A 16,145-nucleotide genomic window follows, 5' to 3' on the forward strand; every position below is an offset into this window, starting at 1 on the left:
TGGCAGTAGTTCTTCGTAACATTGTGATATTAAAATACAGGCACTTACGAAAAACAGAAGAAACGTAAAATATTAAGTTAAAAAGCACGACATAAAATTACGGAAGTGTTTTAAGATTGTTGAAACTTGTTAAAATGAATTAATAAATCACCTTCCTCATTTTTGAATTGAATAAGATATTGGAATGAGGGCATTACAAACGTTCTAGAAGTATAAGGCAATGCATTGATGATTCTATTAATTGTTTGTTAAGACAATATAAAACTGCAACCGTCCGCTTTTTTAAAACTATGTTATCGCTACCTACGCTAGTATCGATATTAAAGCCGAAATATTTTTCATGGTGTCTTCATAAAACATCAGTAAAGTTCAAAATAAGTAGATTAAAATACACCGTTCATATTGTAATATAAGCCTATTATATATAAATAGACAGTTATAATTTTAAATTAATATTTAAGAATTTAAATTCCAGTCAATTAAATCCGTTAATACAAGATTGTACTACTATCTAACGAAGGCATTGAACGGCCAGTCACAGTGTGAACAGTGTTCACTCTGTCTACTAAGGGAAAAATATCGTCATCAATATGCTGATTCTATAAGAAAAATATATCCTAACAATTTGCACATTTACATCGCGTCAGGCTAGCGGTCAGCGTGCTCGTATGCCATTTGTTTATAAAAGTCGTAAATTTCGTATCGCTAGCAGTTTTATCCTTACTCAGCAAGCGTACAGTTCCTTTTTAGAACAGTTCTTTAAAGTGCCGTGTAAAAATGTCTCTGCTCCAAGTACCGTCGAGTAAACAGGAAGAGATGATAAAGCAGGAACTTGGGGAGAATCCCGGTGATATTGAGAGGGGCGTCATAGATCTCCGGAGTATGTGTGCTGCCAACCCTCACCTGCCACGACCGGATGCTATTGGTAATTATTTCCATGCCATTTTATCTTTAATTCACTTTTTCACGCATTGAATATATTGACTTAATGTGGGTTTAAAATTGTTTCATTGGAAGTGATGAAATATATGAGATATGACACGTTGTACCTAATTTTAATTAAAGATTTATATTTAAATAAAACTTTTTTTACATATTCAAAAATACATTATTATCTATCTACACAATCGAGGTCAGCGAGCCTCTCGCTACTAAATGTGTTAAACTCGTGTTTAAATCCGAAAAAGGATTATTGATGTGTACAAATAAATAGGCTTACTAACAATCTACTAAGAACCCCATGTTTCCAAAAATTATGAATTTATATTAAAAAAGAGTCGTCTAATTATTACTAAATGATACCATTAGTAACGCATGCTCATAATTATTCTTGAAGCAAAAATTGTTTGGAGTTTATTTTGATATCTTTGAGTATGATGATTTTAAATGGGTATGTTTTTTCATTGTATTGTTTAGTTGATGTATATGTAATAAAAAAATAAGGATTAATAAAGTATTCAATCTGGGAATGAATGTTTGGATGGCATAACTCCGTCATTCTTTTTCGACCCCATCGTTTCATAAATGTTGGCAAAAAATAATAATTCATTATTGATGAATTACTTGATTTTCTGATAGATTAAAATTCATCGCACTACAACGATTTCAACGCATTCTATGCGTATCAACGTAACTTACGTTTTACTCTGTTGCAATAAATAAATAAAAGAAATACTTTTTATTGACCTCCTGAGTCCCGAACTAAAAGTATTTATACGTTACTTAAATTTTGTAATGATTAATTGCTTTTGTTAAAAAAAATATTATTTATATATATGGCGTATGTATGAAGATGAAAAAAACAATATTAAATCTTAATAATTTAATTTATCGAAAAATATCGTTTATTCCATATTTTTCGTAAAATATATATTTAATGTTACAAATTAAAGTAAAATATATGTAGAACGAACACTGATATATTATTCAATATTTAAAACCTATTTTCTTCAATTCTACTTCATTACGTTACAATCTTTACTAATAATTAAGTATATTTTTTTGGTCGGTTGATATGCCTTCACGCTGTAGTGTGATTTCATTTCCTATATAAAAGAAGTCGCGGGCATCAGTCAGAACTTGTGTAATTATAACCAATTATTTCCTTAGATCGAATGCCATAGCAAAGCAATTAATACTAAAATTTTATTACTATTGTAATACTATAACGCTGATTATGACGAATCAACATGATATTTATATATGTTAACACGTCAGAGATTATGTAATTTTCCAAGGAAATAAACAACAATATTTGTATAAAAATGTATTTTAATTCTATGTTAGTCTAGTTAAGTGTTACTGTATAATAGGTTTGTTTTTAAACGCGTATGATCAAGTACTTATACATCTTTATTCACTTTGTGTTATTAACCTCAACTATTTATTTATATTACATGATTGTTTAGTGTAAATAAGTCTTAGCTAACGTTGACTACATTATTACATAGAATATTCTGATTCGGTTCTCGGATCTATGACCACCATTAAATTTCCTAATTATAGTATATGAATTATAGAGTATATTTTATGATATTTTTCTATCATCACACCCAGGGTAGACAGAGACCACCTATCTTCACTTGCTACGTTCCTGACTTACCTCTCTTCATCCACTTTCATGACACAAAGGGCACTTTTAACTTAGTCCCTTCTCTAATACCTCCTGGATTCGGTCCAGGTGTTTACGACAAGGTATATCCAGGTGTTTACGCCAAGGTTTCTTGTATATACTACTTTCTAACTGCTAGTATTTTTATACCTGCATTAAATGTAAATAGAGCAGAGAGAATCGTTATTTAGGGGTATTTGAAGAGGGTTTTAGGGGTAACATTCTGCAGGAGTTGGCATCACTGTGTTAAAGATAAGTTAGCTAGCCATGAACATGGTAAAGTAATTGTTTTATGGGTAGATTCGAGGGTGCATTGACAAATCAAATTAACTCTTGTCACGTATAATGTACGAGCTTTTCTATGCAATCTTTTTAGAATTCTGTCAAAGTACTCTTTCGCAAATGACGGGTATTTAATCGATATTTTATTCGAGCACTAAGGATTTCTCAGTGTAATGTTGCATACATAATCGCCAGTGTATAATAATACCCATGTATGTAGAAGGTATTAAAGAAGTCTCTATATCATAGTATCTGTTTGATAGAGAGATCAACTATTGAGCAATTGCTAAAGTAAAATATATACTTTTTTTATTAGGAAAGAGATTTAGCGTTTTAATTTTACATCTCCTACATACAGTCAAAACCGTTTACGACGACATCGTTTAAAACAACATACCTACCCGTTATATTGACCAAAATCAAAGGTCCCGGCTGACTTCTATTAGACCGCCTTATAAAAAAAAATTGTTAATGTAGAAAAATGATAATTATATGAACGTAGGTAATGTCTTTTTATTATAATTTTCATGTGAAATAAATAAAATGTAATTTTATTTTATGCATGATATTAATCACACATTCAATAATAAGTATATAATAGGTACTTAAAAACAACGTCATCGGCTGTTACGACTATCAGTTTTTACGACCAAATATGAGTAGTCCCTTCGATGTCGTTATAATAGATTTTGACTGTATTTGTTTATTCATGACAGCATTGCGACATTATGTAGTTAAAGATACGCTACCCTTTAGATAGAGTACAAAATCATTACCTATTGACCCCAAAGCAGAAATGCAAATTACGATTGTTAAAATTGTTTTCTTTATTGTAAAAGTAAAAAAATATGTAACAGTTTTTACAAAACAGTTTATAAAAACATGTAACGGTAGGTTTGTAATTTAAAAGCATAAAGAGAATAATAGCAGGAAAACAACCAAAAAAACAAATAAATGAGTTAAGTTTATTACCTACCGTAGTTCTTTGAAATTAATGTCCAGATTTATTAACAAAAATTACGGTCAGTGTACATAAATATATTATTAAAAAACTAGGAGCAAATATCTATAAAAACCTAATTCAGGAACGGGACAATCGTTATTTAATACAAAAAGCGGGGCAATTAAAACGCAGTGTAAAGTCCACACGTGAAACTGTAAACCTAGTTTTAAAGGTTACAAACAAACATTCTGTTTATAACTAAACAAAAATAATATAAAAGGTTAAGCTAATGTATACTATTGTAACCCAAGTTTCGGTGTATCCAACCAATCCAGATAATATAACACTTTAAAAAATATATTTATTTGTTTGAAACTATCTGCATTTGTAGAAAAATGCATTGTATGGTAAAATTCTTGATATTTCTGACACTTATAATGGCTGGATAAAAAACAATACGTTCTTTTATTGTTCCTTATGGGTCGTAACGGTCTTAATTAAATGAAATAAAAAAAAAACACACTGTTAAAAATTGGCTTCCTTAATTTTAATATTTTTGTTTGATATAATTATTTATAATTAAACATATTAAAATAAAAATATCGAGAGTGTTACAATAATTAGGCGACGACATACCTAGTTATGTATAATGTTGAATTATTGTGAAGCGGAATTATCTCATATTATTTTTTTTATATTATTAAAAAAAACTAATAGGTACGTATATTTAAACAAATGAAATCAACAATGGATATTAAAAAAATCAACGATCTGCTAGATAAGTTATTTTAAATTAATAATATAAATTCTGACCTGATATGTTTTTGTTATTCCCACAAAATAAGATATTCAAAACTATTACTTTTTTCATATACTTTATCATTTAAACTCGCTGAAAGAATGCCTAATTAAATTTAAGTCCGTTTAGTTCTCATTCTTAAACAATTTTTATGTCTAATTATAATAAATAAACAAATTAGGGGCTAATTGCGAAAAATGTTGAAAAAGTTAAGTTTTTTAAAACTCCCACGTATTCTAAAATAAATATGCGCTAAAACCGGAATAAAAAGTAAAAAGATGTGGAGGCGCGGAGTGAGCTGGAGGTTGTTGTCATCTAGACTTTTTGTTTTACTACGACAATTCTATTTATACAACTACTAAATCAGGTTTCAAACAGCTAATCAACACAGGCCTTATAGTCATCTGGCTACTGGCAACTGGCCTTATCGATACAATATAGCTACGATATACCAAACATAAATAAGTAATATTATATTGCACTGTAGTCCTGGACAAAATTATGAACATTTTATGACAATAAAACCAATTAAAATGTTCTTTTATAAGAATACAATAAACTATCATCTAGATATAATATTACTACGAAACAAAAATCTAAAACACGTTTTATATCAATTGAAGATCGGACGCATCTAATATATCTTTCAAATAAAACAAAAATCCAACTTCGCACTAAATTTAAAATGAATTTATAGTCTATACAATAATACTTACTATATAAAATCTTCGTAACTTAAGGCATCTCGTATATGGTACAAAACATTTTCGCATAAATTGATAATAAAATGGAATAATTATTCTATTAGGCCTTGTGTGGACAGCTTCCTTATCTATACCTACTATTTGCTTATTTGCGTAATTATAAGCTAGATAATATGTAGTTACGATGAATAAGGCTTAATTAATAGTTCTTACATCTTCTTCATCAACTATAGAAACAATAATTTGCTTTGTCGGTAGTTCGTGAATTCTTAGGTACGTGGGTTCATTATTATTGTTACGCTTGTGTGAACTGCTTTAGTGCTTTAAATTAATTTTAAGGTAAATCCTACGTAGATAAAACTCCGGTGTTTTTTGAGAATACGTTTTTGTTTTTTTATATCAAATGTAAACATAAGAAAAAATATATATGTATTAAAAAAACGGAAACTGATTTACGCTAGGTATTTCCATTGTGATGAGATATTTTATAAGGTAATATTGTGTCTGCTGCTGAACTGAGGTCATTTCCTTGATAAGGTGTATGCCCCCAAGAATGTAAAAAAATTGTATTATAATTTTGTGACGTTTTTTTGAAATTTATAACGGCTCCAGGTTTCGCTTGGGTAAAAGAGCACGCCAGTGAAGTTCCTTAAATGTTTCAATAAACACTGCATTATTTCATTAAACCTATTATACTTAAATGTTTAAATTAAGCCATTTTTAGTATGCCTATTTGATAATGAAGTAGAATATTCTAGCTTGAAGCCTTTGGCCTGAAATCTACTTATAAGATCTATGGTTAATTTTAAGCATTTGTTAACAGATAACCATATATTCAAAGTATTTATCCGCGGGTGCAGAATGGACTTTGAGCGAGCAAGAAATAAATTTGAAGCGTTTTGCTACGCACGATGCCGCTACAGAGACCTATATATTCACCGGTCACTCAACGAACCTCCACTCAGCGATGTCGCAAAATTCTTGTAAGTATAAAATAAAACCCCTCAAATGGCATATATGACACTGTATGAACTTATCTGAAGGAGGAAAGATCTCTCAACCGAAACCTAGGTTCCGATTAGGCAACAGAAAATTCATAATACCTAAACAACAAAGGCAACAAAATTATTATAAACTTATTTATTTTACGTCAATTCCTCAGGTTCCTTCCTTGCAAATAAGAACTGCTGTTATAATAATTATAAAAATTTATATAAGAACAAATCTCTTGCATATATTATATTGATAAAATATGTCATATTTACGCTTTAGTGATTTCATTAACACTTTTCGTTTTATTTCGAAGGTCAAAAATTTTAGCTCCGTTAAATTAATTTTATAAAATTATAAGGATTTTTAAAATTAAGTTTAAACTTATACAAAATGTATTCCATAAATTCAATTTTCATAACTGTTTTTTTATAAGATCGCACGTGATTAGTATAACGGATAGGACGGATATGTCTTAGACTAAAAATTGGACTGTTTTAATAAATTAGTTTCAATACAAATTATAGTTTCCGGAAACCAGGAAGTATAATGCGTGCCATTCCAAAATACGGTAAAAGTAATCAGATCGGATTAAACATACGCGTTTACCAGTACCAGGTTTGTACAATTGAACCATTTTAATGTTAATATAATCCTGAAAATGTATTCCAGGGATATAGTACCTCTTCCGAAGCTGACTGATGAAGGTCTGCGAGTAACTATCTTTAGAGTACGACCAGGATATCCTGAAAGCGCTGTTGACATCACATCGGCTGTAAAGGCAATCCTACTCATCTCTGATACAAGGCTGTTTGACGAAAAACTTATATTAGGAGATGCATTTATTTGGGAAGTATGTAGACATTTTATTTATACTGTCGTTCTAGATTTGAATTAACATACAGTACAACTCGTTTAAGACGATTTCCAATCAAATCCGCGACTAAAGTGAGAAAGCGTATTATGCGGGAAATTGTATGAAGTATGATATAGCTACATTTTGTGTCATTGATATTTTTCTTAGTAGATATGCGAGTTTCCTCACATTGTTTTTCTTCTCTTTGATAGCAGACAAAATATGTTGGTGAACAGCAGGATTTCAAACCACGACTTTGATAATTATGGGTTGAATCACACTCTAGACTGCGACTTTACAAGAAACTCAAAGTCGTCATATTGACTTGCAGATTAAGAATTATAATAGGACGTACGAGTAGGTACCTACTTGGACTTTGCACTGGCTCATCGTTTTATTCAAGTAATATGAATAAGAAATTTCACACATTCGTAATACGTTTAGTATGTCGTTCTTTACGTTTGGCTCAACGAATAAGTCTCGCAATACAGCTAGGAAATGCTGCCAGCGTTAAAGGTACACTGCCAGCGTTAAAGGTACACTGCCACAGGGACCAAACTTTTTAAATTTGTTTTGATTTTCATTTTATTTATTTTTATTATTACTTTATAGGTTTAAGAAAATTGTAAATACTGTATTTTAAGGTTAGTAGTTTATTAAATTAATTATGATTAAAATATATGAAGAGTTCTAAGCATTATCTTATATGTACCTATATATCTAAATTTCAATGCATAAACTCAGCATGGTTTTTTTCGTTAATATTAAGTTGTTTATACCAAATCTACTACAAAACTTAAAGTATTTTTTTTCATTTACAAAACATTAGGAAAATTAACCTACATTTCAATGCAAAGGTTAATTTTTTAAACAAAATTGTAAATATGAGCTGCGGAAGTCAGTTCTATCAGAAATTAAAAATTCAAATGTCTATAAAATGATAATGAGCGACTGTGACGTCGCATTATTGTTACACATGGTTACACTTCCTGAACCATAATTTTGTTTTTAAAATATAAATATATCGTTTATTAAAACCTAAACGTAACAATCAAATATACAGTCTTTACAATTTTCTTAACCTACATAGTAATAATAAAAGTAATTAAAAATAAATAAAAAGAAAATTAAAACGAATTTAAAAAGTTTGGTCCCGTTGAGCGAGAAAAGCACCAGCTCTGGGGTCACCGGTACTATCTACCAGACGCCAACTTAAATCTTTAATAAATTATATAATAATAATAATAATGATATAAGCCTTTATTCAGACAGAAATTTTACATGATTTTAATCTTAAACTAGTGTTACTACCTAGTGTTACACCTACTCTAGTGAGTCGGTGACACCGACAACCCATCTGTTTGCCGAACTTTGACAAAGGCCTCCTCCATTTCTTTCCACTCTGCTCTGTTCTGAGCTTTGCTTGTTCATATTTTTCAAGTTACGGTTTTTATTTCGAAACTGTCTACCTCGTTTTCTTCTCTTATTTCTTGGGTACCAATATATGATTTTAATTTCGGTGTTTTTTATTACTAAATCATGAATTTGCACACTTAACCCCACGGCCAAAGAGTCTGTAGAGATTAGACTTTGGAGTAGTCTAAAAGTAACAAATCGAAGTTGGAGGAAGGACTTATATTTGAGCCGCTTATTATTTTTCATCTGATCTGCGGCCACCCCCAGCAGGAGGAGAGACGGGGCTGACGTGTACTTGTAAATGGTTATTCATTCAAGAAGATATTTAAAATTGAAATTTTATTTATTTACATCCATTTGATTTAAGTTATTTTTAACAGGCGAGCAACGTCCGTGCTTCAATGGCGGCATATGTAGCGGGTGGTGCGAACGCAATTCGCCGTAGCATATACTTAGCTCAGGGCGCGTATCCGCAGCGTATGCGCAGAATACACGTAGTGGGCGCGGCTGGCCTTGTCGGTTCTTCTTTGAACCTTATGAGGTCTTGTGTCAACGAAAAAGTTCGCAATCGGGTATGTAAATAGCATATTAAATATTCTAACAATCCAATAACATTTTTTACGAATTTCCTCATTGGTATTCAAATATAACAACAACGATGTTATTTATCATTACGTAAAATACGTTTCGTTAGTTTATTTATAATTGACCAGTCACAGACCAGGAAAGTTAGCCTTACTACTTGACTTTTCGTTTTTAAGATTAATGGTAACCGATAAGAGAGTATAACAGTAAACGGCTGTTCAACCCGTATCACACTATAACGGTGATACTACAAACCGATATAAATTTAGTAAAAATATAGAAAGGTCATGGGAACGGTCCACAAAAGCGACATAACCCAAAACACCCAAATGTGTAAATAAGTTTGAGGGTTGTTGTAAGGAGTTCAATATCTGTGTATATTTTGTATCAGTCTCATATAACGTGTATAGTAATTGTAAAGGAACTACTACTTTCAGTATTATCTACACAATAAGATAGAGGAGCTGTTGGACCACTTCCCAGCTCGCATGTTGCCGATGGAATGGGGTGGCGAGGAAGAATCATTTGACGTGCTAACAAAAAAATGGCGGCAACGCGTAGAAGAAGTTAGGGACTACCTTCGTAATTTTAACGAACTTTGCCAAGTTGCGCCCGAACCGAAATACGACAATGATATTTATGGAACCGCCGGCGCGTTTAGAAAACTTGAAATCGATTAATATAATTGTTTTGACATTTACAACGCTCGGTGATTGTACATATCGGCCAAAACAGAGATAAAAGTGAAGTATCGATTTCGTAGAGCGTTATTACCGTAATAATTACCTAAGTTGAAATTTAACGTAGCTCGTGAACTTTCTCGTTGAACTAATATAACTCTTGCCAGGACCACTGCGCACTTTAGTTTGGTGCGGTATATAACGAAATGATAGAATGAACAACTGTGTTGGTATGAGAATTTTATTAGTTGTTTTATTTTTCGGGCTTATATTTTTGATGTTTTACAACTAATTTTAATTTATCTATTAGTAACTTTAGTTTAAATTTTGATCATATTTGAATATTAAAAGAAATACTTGAAACAGTTGAAATGAAATGAAATGAAATAGTTTATTCTTGCAAGTAGGACTATATAAATCACTTTTACAATGTCATCCTAAACTAGATGAAGTCGACATTTCCTAACTGACTGCCCTGAGAAGAAATGTCGAAACAAACTCGGGGGTCTTAGTCTCTTTTATAGTCCAGATAATACAATAATAAATTAATAAATTGGTGTAAACAAATGCAGAGTATTTACTGGACTGGTCTTTGGAAGAAAGAACCAGATCGATCTGAGCAAGCCTGTGCCAGCAGACGGCTAGCATGCCCCGAATAGCTCATGCAGCTCAACCATTTTTAAGGGAGCTGCACAACCCGGTACACAACAATACCGCCAGTGGCACCATAAAAATATGTGGGGCAACAACTCACTCAGATCGCCAGCCCAAAATAACTATAGACTAAAATGTATCAAATTATAAATCAAGCAAAAGAGTTTATGATATACCCGCATAATGTTTACACTTACAATGGATACAAAATGTATTTTTAAGGTGTACCTTAAAGCAAGGAAAAAATAATGAAATTGAAAAATATAATCGAAATATAATCATTATTCACTTGGCATGTCAAAGTGTAAAATATTGTATGCAAAAGCACAAAACATGTCAGTATTGTAGAAAAAGAAAAAATGAATATGCACTAAGCACAAAACATGTCAGTAATATAGAAAATGTATGTATACTGAAGTCCATACAATAGAGTTAACGTCTACAAAGCCAATACTGGAAAATTATATTCAAAGGTCAACGTGCAATATTTTTTGCCGTTTAAGTACTGTTTGGTTTAACACAGGGTCGCTAATTGCTCAGTTTTATTAAAATATTGTCAAATTTTGGCAGTTGTGGTCTCCTACCGACTTCTGTTATAGCGTGCGTATTTGGACGCAATAAATATTAAACGACAATAACATAATAGTTGATAATTATATATATTAATTAGGTTAGTTTAGTAGAATAGCCTTAAATATGTTTGTGCTATGTTATTTAAAAGAAGTATTAAATCACTAGAATATATTTTGTCTCTCATTTATTTATCTCTGCTGACTAATATTTAGTTTAGGTATATAAATGGAATTCATTATCATGCGAAAACTAGTTTTAAGTATCCATCTGGTCTTTACTGAACCCGTTTGCTTAATATTGTACATAAGCATTCATAAAATTGTTGAATAATAGGATGGTCTTTGAAACGTTGAACCGGATCGAAATATTCGCAGTGTGACGTAGCTAAGTTCATTCAATAAATTTAATCTCGTTCGCTCTGAATTAGAAATAAGTAATGTTTTAAAAATACAATATTAACTTATTTAACTGATTCATTATTATGGAATCAGTAAACTAGCTTCAAGTGAAGCTAAGAAATCGGGAAATATTATGTTTATCAGATATCGTAATATAAGTGCGATATTCTTCAGTACCGGGATCCCAATCCAGCAAGTTATAAGCTATTGTTTCGGATCCCAGTACGTCTACTAGCTAACGCAAAAAAATTCTCCCCTTACAGCATCTTCTGAGATTTCCGGTCCGCTTTCAAACGGCATATCATAATGAATATTTATTATCACGATTAAACCTTTTAAGCTGCTGTGTCTATTTGGCTGTTCCAAGCGACACGTTATATATTATAATACAGTAGTTAAACGCTGTAACAGAGGCCCTTAAAGGTTTTCTTATCCATCTATAAGAGTTTTTTTTTTTATATTTTCTAGATTATTCCCCGACTATGTTACTTTGTAGGTATTAAATAACTTACGTAAATGGTATTGGTAACCTGGATGATTAAACACTACTACCTATTTCTTTTAACAACTTTTTGTATGACATTCATAGTAAATTCCAGAAAGATGCATCTTAACCTATTATTGAACTTTATTTCCTTTAAATTCGTCTCTGTTACTTTAATTCCCATAGCTTGTTCACTGTTATACCTGTCGTATTGGACACATTGGACAGTCGGTAAGAACATATTAGGTATTAACACCGTCTCTTCAGCTGTATTGCTACAAAGACAGGCAGCACTTTGTCTAACCCTAATCCTGTAAAAATACGACAAAAATCCACCGTGACCTGTCAACATCTGGGTAATCAATCCCGTTGGTTTTATTTTTTTTTATTATCGAAAGGGCCGAAACAACATTTGTTATTGCAACTGTTTCGCCGTTGCGATATCTGTGATTGCATTTTTCTATCGTGTTTCCACGTAGACAGTTTTTCAAATGCGACATGGGGAATCAATTGTACACGGGCGCCTCTTCTAGACCTTCCTTTACCAGTTTGTCTGCTCTTTCATTACCCTTCACGCCCGCATGCGCTTTAACTCAAAAGATAAAAGTAAATTTGATCAAAACTCTTTTGATCCTACGGATTTCAACTACAAGGGGATTTAAAGAGCAACCACCCGTAATACCTTCGAGTACACATCGGGAGTTACTATATTCGCTGTAGGTTGCTTCTGGGTGACAAAGGATCCTTTGAGTTGCTTTAAGAATACCTACCAGTTCATCTTGATACACGGAACAGCATGAAGATAGTTTCAATTTAAGACTTTCAAATTCGGCACCATATTTCTATAAGGAAACACTGGCACTAACCAATTTGTCTACTTTACTTCCGTCCGTATATAGCTTTACTGCTGATGCATCTATCCTAGGATGGTCTTGTTCTCTATAGGCCATAAATTTGATATCAGGTTCTTTGGAGAGATGAGGAATACGCATCCACGAGTCACGACGCTCTTTTCTCCAGGTCACAACAGGTGCGCGATTAATGATTTTTTTACATGAGCACAATTAACAATAAATGAAAAATAATTTAACAATCCTTGTAAGGCTAAAGATAACGTCGTGTGGAAAATCGGAATGTCTTAGACCTAAAAATCGCCACAAAAGGCACCTACTTGTCTATATGCAAAATTGTCCAACACGTGCCGCACAGCACATAGGACATTACTTCATAAATTTAAAACGTTTTCCATTATTATAAAATCAATACCTCTAATGCTATTTCTATCAAATACTTACCATACGACTAGGCGACTGAAACATGTAACTTCAACAAGTCTTGGTTAATAATTATTATAGTGGATAGTTATAATAATAAAAACTAATTTGAATAGCTTTAAAGACCTCGTAAATAGTAAATATTGTCGTAATAAATATGCAATGCTATTTCGACATAAGTACTTATGTATTCAAAATTTTAATGCAATGGTACACATTTTTATAAGACGAACCTGATTTTTGTTTTCATAGCAAATTTGCACAGACACATTATTTTGGTTTTATTGAATCCCATTATTAATCTAAAAACAAAAATAAACAATTCTCCTTGAACTTTGGCTCTTTCATTACGAAGAGTCGTTAAATTATTATTGTTTGGATTAACATTTAGAAAAGTTCGACACAGTCAAAATTTTTAAGTTAAAGAGATTATAATATACTTAATATGTATGTATTTTTTTTATGTTATACAACCTGCCGTCGAGTTACAAAGAGATAGCCAAGTAGTAGCTTTTAAAATAAACAAGGCAGCCAGCAATATTTTACCTACATACAATTTTGTAAGATATTTAATTGTACCTATTACTTTTGCAACTAATATTATTTAAACAGTATACTAATATGTCATTAAATTTGAAATTGAGTAGTGCATATTTTGACAGCAGACATCAGCCGTTTTTTTTTTTTTTTTTTTTTATTATGGCAATAGTTTTGACTGACATCAGCCGTTTGTATGTTATAAATTATAATTGTCAGATGTCATTACGTGGCCTGACGAGGGTAGAGCTTTGCATTGAATATTATTTCAAAAATAAATTGAAAACAAAATAGGTTACAGTTAAATAAATTTAGTCAATTAAAATGAAAAGCTCAAATAGACATATAGTTTTCTTACTATCTATCTGTTCAGTAATAACGGCTAGTTACAGTTATACCATTACAGTCGATGCTCATGCAGAAGAATGTTTTTTTGAAAATGTAGATGCCGATACTAAAATGGGTGAGATAATTCAACGGTCACAGCTTTCTAGTAATATATGTCTGTTTAAAAACTAAAGGTCGTAAATGAGTGGCTAATAACAAGTACTTTTTGTGTATTAAACTTAATTTATTAGTTTGGTACATCACATAGAATTTTTTTTTTGACTTACAGGTTTAACCTTTGAAATAGCTGAAGGAGGTTTCTTAGATATAGATGTTAAGATAACAGGACCTGATGGAGCTGTCATATACACAGGACAAAGGGAATCATCTGGAATGTACACATTCTCAGCAGCAACATCTGGACGCTATACATATTGTTTTAGCAATCAAATGTCCACTATGACACCAAAGGTGATCAATCGCAGTCTCATTACATTCTGATACTGATATTATATTGAATCACATATATTATGCCTAAAAGTTTTTTTAGTCTTGCTGTTTTAAGAGATTATTTGTATTATTTCTTTCTAGTATCTTACTTAAAATCACAGTCATAATCATTGTGACTTATGCTGAGTTAGGCTATTTAAATGTCAACTAAACAATCTGACTATTCAAATGTAATAAAGACAATTCTTTGGTTTATAGGTAGTAATGTTCAATTTCGAAGTGGGTGATGCTCCAGCCAAAAAAACAGGTGAAAAAGATGATGATGCAAATCACAATAAGTTAGAAGATATGATTAAGGAATTGGGAACTACTCTAAAAACTGTAAAACATGAACAAGAGTATATGCAGGTATGATAATTTAATATCTGTTTTGAACAACAAACCTTTATATGCAAGAAATTTCCTATTTTGACTTATTACATTTTAAACCCTTAATGTATGTTCATCTATAAATTTTCTCAATTAATATTTGTATGCTGAGGGTAAGGAAACCAGGATGTTTTTAAACCAAATATTGTGTTGTGCATTATGTCGGGCGTATATAAATGATGCCTACTTAAAAAAAAAGTTATCAAAGAAACAGACGCAATTTGAGGCCAAACCCCATGAAGAGGATTAGTATTAAAGAGAATAAGTTGGTGAAAGGGCTTTGTAATGTTCATCCTCCAAACGCATCTCTAATCTCAATCCCAGACACGCCTAATAATGTCTTTCTGCATGAAAACTGAACAAAACTATATTATCTAATCTATAGTTGCACATTCCTTACCTCCTGGTATATGTGACCGGAATTTAGATTTGCGGATTGCAGATTTTGTTATATTCCAGTGACATATATAATAATAATTATTATTTATTTATTGCAAGAATATGGTACAAAATGTTAAGATGATACAATAGTAAATCATTCGCATATTCTGCCACACACAATGGCGCGCAAAATTGTCTTAAGGAATTTTTAGTAAAAGTCAATTATTATTTTAAGTTAAAGTCAATTCTTATATTATCTAGTCTATTATACTATATACATTACATCATTAAATTTATATCATATACATATAATGTAATCCTTGGGTATAAATAATGATTAAAGTTAAATTTTCTTATTTTTTTTAATATTCCAGGTTCGTGACCGCATTCATCGTGATATCAATGAGAGCACAAACTCCAGAGTTGTAATGTGGTCTATATTTGAGGCGTGTGTTCTTCTAATTATGACATTTGGGCAAGTGTATTACCTTAAAAGGTTCTTTGAAGTCCAACGTGTTGTGTAATTTATAGTAGGTTTTATAATATAAATTTAAAAAATCTAAGATCTATTTATTTATACAATTTGAGTGATCTGTGGTTTGAGAATGTTTTTATACAAGCTAATATAAATTATTTAAATATATGTTTATTTATCATTTTGTGTTAAATGTTTACTGTTGAAAGAAACAATTTCATTTTAGTCAATTCACAATTCAACTTTACTTTTCAAAAAAAAAAATTTTTTTTATGAAGTAAGATTTTCGGTACACCG

The 16,145-nt window shown here is 31.2% G+C and overlaps 2 protein-coding genes across 2 annotated transcripts; both read left to right on the plus strand.

Moving 5' to 3' along the window:
• The first annotated feature begins 564 nt into the window (after positions 1-564).
• LOC125054223 (retinol-binding protein pinta-like) lies at positions 565-9,902 on the plus strand. Its single transcript, XM_047655989.1, has 5 exons — positions 565-925; positions 6,163-6,322; positions 7,002-7,182; positions 8,982-9,173; positions 9,624-9,902. Exons 1-5 carry the CDS (start codon positions 778-780, stop codon positions 9,864-9,866), a joined length of 924 nt encoding a protein of 307 aa, XP_047511945.1. The 5' UTR covers positions 565-777; the 3' UTR covers positions 9,867-9,902.
• Positions 9,903-13,992: 4,090 nt separating this feature from the next.
• On the plus strand, positions 13,993-15,933 carry LOC125054225 (transmembrane emp24 domain-containing protein 2). Its single transcript, XM_047655991.1, has 4 exons — positions 13,993-14,249; positions 14,403-14,584; positions 14,822-14,971; positions 15,748-15,933. The coding sequence occupies exons 1-4, from the start codon at positions 14,111-14,113 to the stop codon at positions 15,895-15,897; spliced, it is 621 nt and encodes a 206-aa protein (XP_047511947.1). The 5' UTR covers positions 13,993-14,110; the 3' UTR covers positions 15,898-15,933.
• Positions 15,934-16,145: the final 212 nt, after the last annotated feature.

The sequence above is a fragment of the Pieris napi genome, chromosome 11 (assembly GCF_905475465.1).
Source record: "Pieris napi chromosome 11, ilPieNapi1.2, whole genome shotgun sequence".
In the NCBI taxonomy this organism is placed as follows: domain Eukaryota; kingdom Metazoa; phylum Arthropoda; class Insecta; order Lepidoptera; family Pieridae; genus Pieris; species Pieris napi.

What these genes read in the sequence shown, in the direction of transcription:
- LOC125054223 (XM_047655989.1), top strand. Translation starts at nt 778, where the DNA reads ATGTCTCTGCTCCAAGTACCGTCGAGTAAACAGGAAGAGATGATAAAG. An exon ending in GCCACGACCGGATGCTATTG is followed by an intron (nt 926 to 6,162) that starts GTAATTATTTCC and finishes ATTTGTTAACAG; the next exon opens with ATAACCATATATTCAAAGTA. An exon ending in GAGATGCATTTATTTGGGAA is followed by an intron (nt 7,183 to 8,981) that starts GTATGTAGACAT and finishes TATTTTTAACAG; the next exon opens with GCGAGCAACGTCCGTGCTTC.
- LOC125054225 (XM_047655991.1), top strand. Translation starts at nt 14,111, where the DNA reads ATGAAAAGCTCAAATAGACATATAGTTTTCTTACTATCTATCTGTTCA. An exon ending in AGATGCCGATACTAAAATGG is followed by an intron (nt 14,250 to 14,402) that starts GTGAGATAATTC and finishes TTTGACTTACAG; the next exon opens with GTTTAACCTTTGAAATAGCT. An exon ending in TGTCCACTATGACACCAAAG is followed by an intron (nt 14,585 to 14,821) that starts GTGATCAATCGC and finishes TTTGGTTTATAG; the next exon opens with GTAGTAATGTTCAATTTCGA.